At 41.5% G+C, this 13,734-nt stretch overlaps 1 protein-coding gene across 1 annotated transcript in view; it reads right to left on the bottom strand.

The window, feature by feature from the left end:
- SUGCT (succinyl-CoA:glutarate-CoA transferase) overlaps nt 1–13,734 on the bottom strand; it is a 3,154,468-nt gene that overhangs the window by 1,583,940 nt on the left and 1,556,794 nt on the right. Inside the window, exon 11 of the mRNA XM_085607431.1 lies at nt 2,170–2,267. Within this exon, the coding sequence (XP_085463557.1) occupies nt 2,170–2,267 (98 nt within the window). The remainder of the gene's footprint in view (nt 1–2,169; nt 2,268–13,734) is intronic.

The raw sequence follows: 13,734 nt of genomic DNA on the forward strand, positions 1-13,734 counted from the left end.
TTTTATTTATTGCCCAATAATTTTTCAAAATAACAGTTGCTGTTCTAATACAAACTGTAGAAAGACATTATAAAAGCATTGTATATTTTTATCAGGAGCTACAACAAGAATCAAAAGTTCGGGGTAGTAAAGAACTTTCTTCATAGTAATTTAATTGATGACCAGAAACACACTTGCTTTTAACAGAAAACATTAGAAACCACTTCCAGCTGGTCAAATGAAATTTGCCAGCATCTAGATCATTTCACAATATTCTAAGAGAATAGTCGTCTGAATGACCAAATATGTAACTTTTAACTAAAGGTATGTTAGGCAATAAAACATTTAAAATAACATAGATTAATAACTGTCAATAACTGACTGGTTTTCCACGGAGGTTTTCCAAGTGGCATCAAATTTTCAATGAAAAGGTATCTAGAGTGGCCCATGATGTCCCTTGGAACCTGAGGTAGAAAGCACTATGATATTGGCAACTTCTCCTCTATCATGTTATATTGTGAGTGCCCCCCCCCCCTCCCCGTCCCAACACATGTTACCCTTCACAGATCAGCATGGTAGGGGCAAAAGAGTCATGCACAACATAACCTCCCTCCCTCTTAAACTACCTTGCACCTTTGCACCCACCCCACTATCCCAACCATGCCAATTTACAAAATAAATACCTAGCATCCTGCCAGCCTCACCATCCAGCCTTGGCAAGGCCGTCCCATTCTTCTCTCCAAAACCCCCAAAAATAATTGGTGCCCCACCACTCTCCCACAAGAGACTAAGCGGCCTCCTGGCCCATCAGGCATCCTGCCACCCACCCTATTCACGTTTGGCAATACCCTGCATTCACCCTCCAAGAATAAACCAAAGTTAGCTTGTGCCCTGCCACACGCCCACACTATCCGCTGCCCCCCAACTGAAGCCTTGTTCTTCCCTTTCACATTGAGAGCAGCCAGCCAGCACCAGGCTGACACCTGATCTGTGAGGACCACTCCTCAGCACAGCTTTTATATTTCAGGTCTATGCAGATCTGCTGTTGACTGGTGAGACGGAAGCTGAATGGATTGTGAGGTTTATAGAGCGTGCGGCCACTACGAGAGTGTCCCGGTGCTAGGATATCTGCCCTGTAAGGAATGTGACATCTAGTCCTGGAATAAGTACGTTTTTATTTGTTTCCGAATTAGTTTTTTGTCTGCTATACACTTGAGAGGGAGGGTTAATTTGTTCCAGTTTCTTACCGCCAGTACTGAACAGGCGGTGCCACCCATTTTTTCATTTTTGTGGCAGGGATAGCCAGCAGATGTGCTGATTGTGAGCGAAGGGATCTTTGAGGGCAGTAGTTGACAAGTCTCTTTTGGAGATAGAGTGGGCCAGTTTTGTAGAAGGCGGCGTGGGCTATCGTTAATGCTTTAAAAATGATCCAGTGTAGCTGTCTGCGATAAGGAGTCAAGGAGGTGTGCTTTGGAAGGTTGAATAGCAGTCGTAATGCCAAATTTTTTATTTTTTGCAATCTCTGTGTCAAGGAACTTGGGATGCCTATGTGCAGGCATTCGAATAGTCCAATCTGGAGAGGATCAGTGCCCGTACCAGGGTCTTCTGAGCGTCCCATGGGAGGAGTTTGACGCAAGAACATCACCCAAATTCCGCTAAGTCCCTTGGGTCTCTGGAGAGGGAGGTGGCGTTCCCATGGGAGGAGTTTGACGCAAGAACACCACCCACATTCCGCTAAGTCCCTTGGGTCTCTGGAGAGGGAGGTGGGGTTCCAATGGGAGGAGTTTGATGCAAGAACACCACCCACATTCCGCTAAGTCCCTTGGGTCTCTGGAGAGGGAGGTGGCGTTCCCGGTCAGCAGAGCAACTTGTATAAGCTGTGGCTTCCTAGAGAAGTTATACGCAACACAGTTATGTCATACCGAGAAAATTCAAATCAAGCATTGAGTTTAGAAACAGGAGAAGAAAATGAGACGCAGGCGTTTTAAGAAGGCTGGCCTATACCCTTTTAATGCTACAGCTCCAACAATGTACCGTTTCAAAGTTTAGATCATTTAATAATGCGCAGTTGATAAAGCAGTATACATTTATGGAAATATTATAACAAAAAATAAAAGTGACATCCAATGCAACGCCTAAGAGAACTCTTCTCTTTTTAATGATTTATGATGAATTTCAGAATCAGCTTACCTTGCCGATAAAATTTCAAGCAGCTCTTTTCTGTGCTGGACCCTGAGAGTGTTTGTTTTATATTTGGAGTCTTCAGTCAGGTGAGGCAGATTCAGGTTCTATATAAAATCAAAAGGCAGAAAATATACAATAAATGGGCACTTTGCCTTTACTTACGGTCTCAGTATATCTGCTAAATACATTGCCAGCATTTTATTCCTACATGCATGCATGAATGAGCGATGGCCGCAAAATCATTTTATTGCGAGCAGTAAACAAAGGGACAGGTAGTATTTGCGGCAGAGGGACTGCGGGACGTTCGTATGTAATTTCTCATTGTGATGTTGATGGTGTCATTTGGGTGTTGAGTACATCACAGCAGCCTGCATCTAAAGAATAAGTAATCTAGTGACAGCATAGATCCAATGACAACCAGCAAACCTGCTGTGCAGAATCCTTGACTGGGCATGACAGCTTATGTTTTCACTAAACACTGTTCACATTTTCCAGTAGACACAAAGATTCTCGCGCAGTAAATCAGTGCAATAGGATGTGATAAAAATAAAGCATTTATCTATGTATATGGTGTTTGTATGGCGCACGCCGAGCAGCAAGGAGGGAGAATGCTGTTCAGAATAAAATGCAAAGATACAGACAACTAGCGACTGGAGGGGCAACTGAGTTATGAGAGTGGAAGTGGATTGCTTGCTACTTCCTCATGGATGTAGTGTTTTTGAAAGAGGCGAATTTTCAGCACCGTCCAAAAAAGAAGTGTTGGGTCGTCTCAATGGATACGGGTTTGTTTATTCAAATCCTGGGTGCATACATGAACAATACCTGTTGCCATGTTTTTTTCTTTTATGCACTTATTCATCTACAATGTGATTGTGTCCTGGCTGGGGATCTGCTGAATGCCACCAAAGGTGGTGCGCTTGTCAGCCAGCTATGTAGGTAGGGGTGCTGGTCGTGACAGCTTTGTAGATGAAGGAGCTGGATTTGAAGAAGGTGCAGGAGGAAAGAGAGCCAGGGTGACGTTGATGTGATCATACTGCTTTAGGGTCTCGATATAGCAAGCTGCAGCATTTTGGATGCTTTAAGAGAGCCCAGTTTGGAGTCTGGTACGCCGTGGAGAAGGGCATTGTCATATACAAATGCAAGACCATGAGGGTTTGAATGGCAGTTCTGAAGTCGCTTTGGGGAGGAGTGATCGCACATTGTTTTGTAGCAAAAGGAGGAATAAGGATGTCTTGATATTTTAGGTGATGGGTTTCTTGAGGTAGAGGTCGCTGTCCAGTACAGGGTGAAATCAAGTGATTTGACATTGGGTAAAAAAACTGGGGCTAAAAAAAGTCCAAGGTCATGTTGTTTAATAAGGTTTGTACTACTTTTGCTAATTGCTCTTGGCGAACAGTAGGGATTCTGTTTTCAAGGCTTATTTCAGTCAGATAGTTCAGTGATCAGGCCAGATTTCTGAGCCTTAGAAACTGAGGGGGAACCAGGCGATCCTTGTAAAGCATATTGGGCCATATGTATGAAAAACGCCTTTTGCGACTCTCAAATTGCGATCGATTTTTAGGGAATCGCAATTAGAGAATAGCAAAATGCAATGTATGTAGGGTTTGCTAAATATTTTGCGAATCCTACATATTCCTTATTTGGAATTGCAAATTGAGATTCGCAAATAAGGAATACCTTCCCATTCATTCCTATGGGCTAGAAGGCCCATAGGAATGAATGGGAAGACATTCTCAATTTGCGATTCCCAATTAGAGAATCACAAATTGAGAATGCAATTTCAAGGTTGCAAGGGTGTCAATAGGACACCCTGTTGCACCCCTGAAATAAGAATGTGTGCACATGTGGCGCACATACATGCCCTAAGGGCATGTATGTGCGCCACATGGCACTTTGAAAAATGCAAAAAAGATCAGTTTTCAAGGAAATCGCAAATTACCACCAACCTGAAGTTGGTGGTAATTTGCGATTCCTTAAGCCAAAATCGCACAACTTGGGTGCTTCCTACATTGCATTTAAGGAATCGCAATTTGTGATTCCTTAAATGCATTCGCAAAATAGGGAATCGCAAATTTTGCGATTCCTTATTTTGCGAATGGGTTTTTGTGTGCTAAATTGCACACTGCCTAAATTGCGATCGCAAATTGGCTTCATACATATGGCCCATTGCCTCTTGTCCCAGGAGCTACAAGAACCAAATTCTACATCGAGCTCAGTGAATGCAAATTACCCTCTTTTTTGTCTTTGACTCTCAAAATGGTGATGTGAGAAAGAAAACTTGGGCATAGGTAGCATTTGGAACACAATTAATATGATGTGCCAGTAGTGTCATAACTTTATAATGAGTACAATATTTTGTTCACAATAACATTTCAAGAGCATGGTAAAATACGCCTTTTGTGAGCTACACTATAAGTGACAGTCAATACAGTAATTTAACAACCTGTTTTTCTCCAAAATACACAGGGAAGACTCTAGGCATGTTAACTCTAATTGCAGATGCCACTTAGGTTTTGCGATCATTAGGCACTATAGTCAAAAATGTGTATGAGGTTGGCTGCTGTATGTCTTACTGTCCTTGATGGACATGCATTTGCATGTTGGGTCGATTATTTAGACCCCAGGAGCGTCAATAATTGCAACTGGAGATTATGGAGGGGCACTAGGCACAATGCTTTTTCCAATCAGTAGCAACAGTATGTAGCTAAGGGTTTTCAAGTGAATATCTTTCTGAAGAAGGTACAGGTACGCCACTCTCTTTGTATATATTACTTCTCTGGCGTTTTCAATAATCCTCACATTTCACTGCAAATTAACAAATTAATCTTTATCTTGGTCTTGCCAAATCTATTTCTTCTACATTTTCCTCTTGGGTTAGGGCAAGGTCCCCTATCTTACACAGTACAGCCAAATCTTCAGTTTAAGATGGAATGTAGACTTTCCATCAACTACAAAAACACTTAAGGGCCAATTACGATGTTGTGCGGAAACTTTCTGCCTGACTCCGTCTCGGATTTGGATCCAACCAACTGGCGGTGGGTAGTTCCGCCAGACCAGCACTGTTCGGTCAAATTCCTATTGATCCCTACAGGAGCCTGTGTTCCGCCTGACAGCACAGGCTTCTATGGGGAAATGGGGTGTTTTCAGAAAATCCTGCACGCTGTTGGCGGCATGCCATGGTGCCTGCCACACAGTGCAGGGTTTTACCGGGGGGTCCCTTGGGTACCCACTTTGCCCCCAACTGGAGGTGGCAGGATGAAGAGGACCCTGCTAGAACAAGCCAACTCGGAAAGGCTGTTGGAACCAACATTGTAATCACTTGGTCCATAGAGAGGCGGGGAGATTCTGAATGTCGGGAGGAGGCTTTCCACCCAACATCATTATTGGCATCTAAGTGTGACCCCTGAAGAATTTAAGTATAGGAGCTGGACTTTTCACACTTGAATATAGTGCTTCTGAAGGCATTCGCAAAACTTACGATCATGCCTAAGTGAAGATGCTAATAGTTCTTCAATGATTTCTCAACTATCACTGTCAAGAAAAACGTGACTCTGTTTACAGCAATTGATTCTAGAGCCTATATCAACTCAGTCATGACTTCGTTCAATCTCACCCTGAATGTTAACAGACGAACTCCAATATCCTGAATCTGTATACCAAGCAAAATGAACATTTACAAACCATGGTTCAACTACAAACTCACACACAGCAAACAAATTCTCCAAAATAAAGAGAAAAATGGCACACATAACAATTTAAAGAGCATCTTAGGAGACTGCAAGTTATCCACTTCTCACACATCCGAAGCCACGCTTTATGAGTAATTCATTGCAGATGTCTCGAACATAAACAAAGGCCTCTTTTAATTGAAAACCCCTTGCCCTCCCATACACAACTCTCAAGTGTGAACACTATCAATAGTTACTTCACTGAAAAAATAGACAAAGTTATGAAGGTTTGGAGCATCATGCAAGCTATCCCCGTTCATTCTATTCCAACATACAGCATGCCAAAAGTAGCTTTCATTGAATTGCTTACAAACAGAACCTGATGACATTCTCACCACTTTCAAAGCAAGTACCTGTGAAAATGAAATCATCTCATTTCCAACCACCACAGCAAAATCCCTTTTGGGAGAAATACTCACACTCCTCATCAAAAGGGGCCATACTTTATACAAGACATCTTCCATGACACAGTAAAAACTTGATAAATTCTCATAGCAATAAAACAGACTTAACCACCACACACCTAATGGTATATCTCATACCTAGCATTGACTGAAAGGGTTATCGAGAAACAGTCCTATCAAACTTCAAAACCAAACCAAATGAACATCTACTGCTGCTTATATGATCAGTATTCCAGTTTCAGACCGTGCCACATAACATAACCATTTAGGTCATGGACGACACCATTCTCATTACAATTAACTACAGTCCCGACCTACTAGCTCCATTTTGTCTTCCATCTGCCTTCGATATAGTCAACCACTAAGCCTTCATTTATCTTTTGTTACTTGCTACTTTGTCTCATCCAACAGTGATATTGTTTTTGAACATTAAGCCCTGATCAGCATTCTGACATTATACATTGGACTTCGATCCCAGTGGCTTGCAGGAACTGCAGAGTTCCCAAGGATATATTCTCTTCCTTCTGTCTTCAACTTATATACAGAGAGTCTCTGTATTCCTCTGTACAAATATGAAATCTAAATTTAACACGTACATCAGTGTTACCCAATTCCATATGAGAGTTTTCACAAACAAGGACTTAAATCAGCTCAAAGACTGCCTTCCTCATATCTATATCTGGACATCAAGTGCCTACCTCAAACTAAAACCAACAATAAACTAATCCTAATATGCATTAACACTATTCTACCCCAAATTTAATACAGGCTCCTAATTATGAACCTAGAAACACTTTCACTCCATCTCTCAACAAGTGAAAAATCACTTGGATTCATTATCAGGGATCTCTTGTTCAGAACTCAGATCTCTATGAAAATCTAAATAGCTTGGCACAAGATATCACCTGTGTGCAGAAAAAAAGCAAACCTTCTGAAATTAAACTTCAGACCCTCCATTTAATATGTGGTCTTTGCCCATAAAGGAGGGGTTTCTAGTTCTCGCTCCCCCTAAAAAAGGGATTGCTCCAGCAGGTCAGCATCATCTAATATATTTGGTACGTAATATAGACCACCACAGAAAACAGTAACAACCAAAACACCACCATTCGGTGCAGAAAGACTCACTATTTTTGGGAGGGGGGCACAAAGCACTTAAGACCTAGCATTTTGGGTCAATGTATTTTTTGTTATTCTTTTATATTGTAACATGTACCATTGCCCACATTCATCTGCCGTAAAGGAAAAAACGAATGAACTTAAAACATTGTAAGTTCCCCTACTGCCCACAGCACGGTTCCTGGACTGCCACACTACCACTCCATAAATGTGTAAGAGGGATTTGACCCTATGAAACCCTTAGCACAGTTGTGATGTTGTGCCACTATTGGCCAGTTTGGTCTGCTCAGGTGGGATAATAGGATGGGCTTTCAGCCCATTATTTATCAAAGGGTATTAGATTACAATCTTCAGCCATTGGGATTTTCCCCTTTTCAGTAAATCCTACAATCTATAAATGCAACGCCTCCACGGCTTGGCTGTAACCTGCCTCCATCTCAACAGTATCTATTGGAACAGTGTACAGAGTGCTGTGGGTTGCTCCCCCGTGGATATCAGAGAGTATTCTCCTGGATGATATGGAGGACCTAGTAAGTGTCTCTAGGAGGCTCAATGTAAAAGATCTTGTTGATTACTTCTAAAACTTCTTTCCAGCACTTCTGTAATTTTGGACAGTGCCATGCTAAGTGAACCAGATTGGGTGGTAGCACACTGTAAAAAGTAGATCTTCTCAAGTTGTTTAAACCAGGAATGGTTTATTAGGTTCAAGAGATAATAAACCCCATCCATCACCAACTCCTGCAACTGCCAATAGCTCGTTGCTTACATTCTACCCCACCTGAAGTTCCACACATTCCAAGTTCTAAATCCAATGGCATAGCAACCTAGAACCAATGCATATGCTAATATAAGAACACTACATCATCTCCCTTCTCAACAAAACACATAGAACATATAACCAATGTCAATAAAATAAAAGAGAGAATTATACACAAAAAAGAAATAACAATCAAACAAAGTCATTGAACTTAGCAGGGTGCCTAACAACCCTACGAGGTCTAACAAATCTTTGAGGTGTACCAGTTCCTTGAGATGAACCCACATCAGAACCTTCTGAAACCTCTCTGGGTTGACACTTTGCAACCGTGTTCAAGTTCCAAACTTTATGATTACTGATTTTCACTGCATTCTTGAAAACCTTGATCACTCTGAATGGGGGACTAAACTTTGATTTAGACTTGCCTAAACGGGGAGATTTTATTTTCACCCAATCTCCTACAGAAACTACTGTGTGCTTGACAGCTCTCCTTTCATCATACCATTTCTTTCTTTTTTCCTTAATCTCACACTCTCTTTCTTTCCAGCCCGCCACACTACCAGCATTCTCATCAATTAACAGTCCCTTAGAAGACACCCATGAAGGACAAACTTCCATGTTAGCTACTCTCCTCTTGAACAAACGAAATGGTGAAACTCCTGTGGAGGAGTGAGGAGTAAATCTATACTCCCTAACCTTTTTCATCATAGCTACCTCCCAGTCCGTTCCACTTGCCACTGCATGTTGTACCGCCTCTTTTAACACTTTCACAAATCTCTCTACCACCCAATTGCTCTCAGGATGATAAAGAGCTGCCTTCTTATGTTTAATGCCCCTAGGTACCAAATATTCCTCGACTACCACAGAGGTGAATTGTACACCGTTATCAGAAAGTATAGACTTGGGAAATCCTTCCCTTTCAAATAAACCATCCAAAAACTCAATCACCACTGAAGATTCTACAGAAGTGACAATCTTAATTTCAGGCCAGCGAGAGTACATGTCTAAACAAACCAGACTGGCATGTGCACTTTTCAGTAACTTCTCCTATAAGAGACGAGGAGGAATCAATCTACTGCCTCTTAATAGAATACCCTCTACCACAGACAAATCATCTTTCACTTGCCAAAACCCAGTGAGCTCTTCACTACACTCTTTCTTGTCACACCACCCCTTTGATACCATATTAATCACTTTTTTTTAGAAGTTCATCCTCAACTATGGCCTTTTTCCAATCATCTTCAGATACAATTCCATCACTCAGCAGACAAACGTCAACCTCCTCCTCAAATTCTTCCCCACCAAACTGATCATGTTCTTGTGGTTCCTCACGCACTGTGCCCAGTCTTGACAGACAGTCTGCAAGTATATTAGAGACTCCTGGGAGATAAGAGACACTGAAACTAAATTCTTGAAGTGCAACCACCCACTTGCGTATTCGATGAGACACGAAATCAATGCCTTTTTTGTAAAAACCTCCTTCAACGGTTTGTGATCCGTTAGGACTTCAAACCTGTTGCCCCAAAGAAATTTTCGTAATTTGCGAATAGACCAATATATAGCCAGAGCCTCTCTTTCTACAACGGAGTAGTTCAACTCTGCTCCTCGCAAAGGCCTGGACATAAACAAAACCACTTTGTCTTCGCCCCCTGACCTTTGAAATAGAACTACACCTAAACCTTTAGAGCTAGCATCAGTCATTAAATAAGAAACCTTTTTTGGATCAAAACTGCTAAGGTCTTGTGCGTGATTTAAGCAATTCTTAAGGTTCTTAAACTCTTCTTCACAAGCAGTAGACCATATAAATTCACAACCCTTTTTTAAAAGTTCGCGTAAATGTCTGGTGACTAGTGCAAAATTAGGGACGAATTTATGGTAAAATTCCGCCATTCCTAGAAATTTTACCAGTTCATCTTTATTCTGAGGAGAATTTAGCTTGTAAATAGCATCAACTAGAGATGGCTTGGGCTTAATTCCATTACTAGAGACTAGGTGACCTAAATATTCGATTTCACCCATATCAAATTTGCATTTATCCGCTCTTAAGGTTAGTCCTGCCTCACATAACTTTGTTAAAACCATCCTCATTCTTGTATCATGCTCTTCAGAACTGACCCCAAATACAAGAACATCATCCTGATATATTTTGATGCCCACGACACCCTGCAAGACACGTTCCATCACTCTTTGGAAGACAGAAGCAGCGGAAATTAAGCCAAAAGGCTTTCTCAAAAATGTAAATGTACCAAAAGGCGTGACAAACGCAGTTACATCTTGAGAAGAGGGGTGCAATCTGACCTGATGGTAAGCAGAAGAAAGATCGAGAGAAGAGAAATGCTTCGCCTTCCCAAGTGAACACAGCATCTCATTAATATTTGGCAAAGGGTAATGATCCACCACCACAGCCTTATTGAGTTCTCTCAAGTCAACACAGAGCCTGGCCTCTCCATTCGCCTTACGAGCCAAAACTATTGGAGAAAGCCACTCAGTGGCATCTACTTCTTCTATGATTCCATTGTTTTTTAATTTGTCAAGTTCGACCTTCATAATCTCTTTTGCCACCAGTGGAACATTGCGAATTTTAGCCACCTTAGGTACAGAGCCAGCTTTTATTTTTATTTGGTGCATATAATTTTTAAGACACCCTAATCTCTTGTCGAAAATTTCTGGAAACTCTTTTACCCATTTATTACATCCCGCCGTAACCTGACCGACAGTAGGCATGTCCTTTAAACGCACCAAAGGATTTTGATTAGGATCCAAAAAAACATACAGGTCACGTTGATGGAACCAACTCAACAGTGAGTCACCCTTCATTGAAACATAAATTTTTGCAGGAACAATTCTTCCTTTATAATCAATTGTCCCCCAAAACCATCCTAGAAGATCAATAGTTTCTCCACTGGTACCCCTTTGGTCTTATATCAGGTCTCATCAGGGAAACCTTGCCTTTTAAGAATTGATCAAAAAAATTCTTTGGAATCAACGTCACCTTTGCCCCTGAATCAAACAACATTTTTACAGGTGCATCATTAATTAAGACAGAATCTATGGGTCCGCCAGACCCTTTAATTTGGCATATCTCATTTTGATCACCCTCATCCTCAAATAAATAAACCTCTCTAATTTTCTTTTGGTCTCTAGTAGACCTACAGCACTTTGTAAAATGACCTTTGCGACCACACATTTTACAGATAGACTTCCATCCAGGACAGTCTTTAAAATTTGCAACATGACCTACATTGCCACATCTAAAACATTTAACTTGAGAATACTTTGAAACATTAGATTGATTATCAGATTTATATGAATTTAAATTTGACTTAGCCATAGGTTTTGAAGTTTCATGCAAGTTCTTGTCTTTAGTACTATCCACTTTCAAGACAGGACTTTGCCCTTTGCTAATAGAAGAGTCCTTATCCTTTTGAATCGCTTCAAGACACACTTTTGAGTGTTCGTATGTTTTAGCAATTGTGACGACGTCATGCAAAGAAGGATTATCCTTCTGCCATAAATTGTCTTTAGCTTTATCAACACTGCATCCTAGCATCATTTGGTCCCTGAGACGTTCTTCAAGTGAAGCTCCAAAGCTGCACGTAGAAGCTAACTTGCGTAGTTCAGTAATATATTGTTCAACCGTCTCTTCAGATTTTTGCATTCTTCTTCCAAAGTGGTATCTTTCTAAAACCATGCTCACTTTGGGTAAATAATGCAAATCAAGTTTCTTTATAGCAACTTCAAATTCATTGAGTCCTGATGCATCACCATCTGACAAATCAGGAAGATGCTCGAAGACTTCTTGCCCCTCAGGACCTAAACAATGCATCAACAGGGAGGTTTTTCTCTCTGCGCTGAGTGAGGTTCCACAAACACACGCATAATGACTAAAAACTTTTTTCCACTTCAACCAGGGTATCGCAGGGTCACCAGGTGCAGATAAAAAAAATGTTGGAGCAGGTACGTTCTGCATTGTCAGATAAGAAACCCAGTAAAAAGTTGCGTAGGAAAAGAAGAAACACTAGAGGATATGTAAGTTCAATGTGTGTCTCTGGTGTTGCAAACAAATAAATAAAACCAAATTAAACTTTGACAAATGTGAGAACTTCACTACAAAAGGCTTAATTGGCACTTCAAATAGAGAGATAATGCACCAGAAAATCAGTCAATAATGTTCATAGAGGTGTGCGCATCACCGGTTGAGTAATGAGCCAAGGCAACACGTGGCTTTTAATACGGTGTGCGCATCACCGAAGTAATGCGCTGGAGATGTGTTTATAATAAGCTTGTACACGCTTATTATGCAGGTGTGCGCATCACCGACTCCGTAACGCGCTGAATGCCAAGTCTACACACCTATTTGTATTTTAATTTGATCAAAAGGACACAATTGACTGAGTCACCAATGTAAGAGCGCGCATCAAAGACTCCGTAAAGAGTAACGCGCTGAATGCCAAGTCTGAGCGTAGGGTGTAACCAAGGTTACAGATAATACTTCGAAAATCCAAGATGGCCCCTTTACGTAACGTCGTTGCGTTGTAGACGCTCTGTTTGCAGGGGAAGAGGTAGAGTCAGCACAAGCGCGCGAGAGCAGGATTCTTCTGAGTCTCGAGAAGAGAGCGCGAGGGACTCGGATTTATTCAAGAAAGACTTTCGGATTTCCTCGCACCAGGAGACGTATAAAAGGTAGCAAAAGACTCACTTCAAATCCAGAGACCCCCAGGAACCTGCCTCTCTTCAGGAAGTCATCGTTTTAAACACAGGAGACAGAACAGCAGCTCAAGTAAGATCCAATGCTTTTCTCGCTTTGGATTGATGTGTTGAGGTTGATCTCTGAAGCGTGGGAAGTTCCAAGCGTCGCCAAATGTAAAAAGTAGATCTTCTCAAGTTGTTTAAACCAGGAACGGTTTATTAGGTTCAAGAGATAATAAACCCCATCCATCACCAACTCCTGCAACTGCCAATAGCTCGTTGCTTACATTCTACCCCACCTGAAGTTCCACACATTCCAAGTTCTAAATCCAATGGCATAGCAACCTAGAACCAATGCATATGCTAATATAAGAACACTACACACACCCCCGCCAGCATTTATCTGATTTCGATCTATCACCTTCATGAAACCTCTCAGGAGAATGGTATCATTAGAAGTCAGATTTACTGTGGTCTTGTCTCCTTTTGGTGTTCTTAAACTATTTTGTGTGTTTGTTCACAAATCCTGTTTCAAGCAGTTTCTGTCAGTTCTCATCCCAGCGGATTCTCCCATCTCTTATTCCCCAGGAGCTGTGTATCTGGGGCTGCAGTGAGGAGCATCTTGCATATGCTGGAGATCAGTCGCTGTTCTGTTGTCCCCTTCAGCATCCAGGTCTTAAACACTGTTTGATTCCTGGAGGGACTGCATGTGTTACCAGCACCTGAGCTGCAGCAATTTGTACCTATCTGTTTCCACAATACCAAATAAGGCATTTGTGGTCGCTCTACACCAAAAGTTGCTTCTTTAAAACCCCAGAAAGAAATCTAAGTTATTGCAACGTTGATTACAGGGTGAGGGAAGTGTGGTTAATCTTTT

The sequence above is a fragment of the Triturus cristatus genome, chromosome 5_2 (genome assembly GCF_964204655.1).
Source record: "Triturus cristatus chromosome 5_2, aTriCri1.1, whole genome shotgun sequence".
Lineage (NCBI taxonomy): Eukaryota > Metazoa > Chordata > Amphibia > Caudata > Salamandridae > Triturus > Triturus cristatus.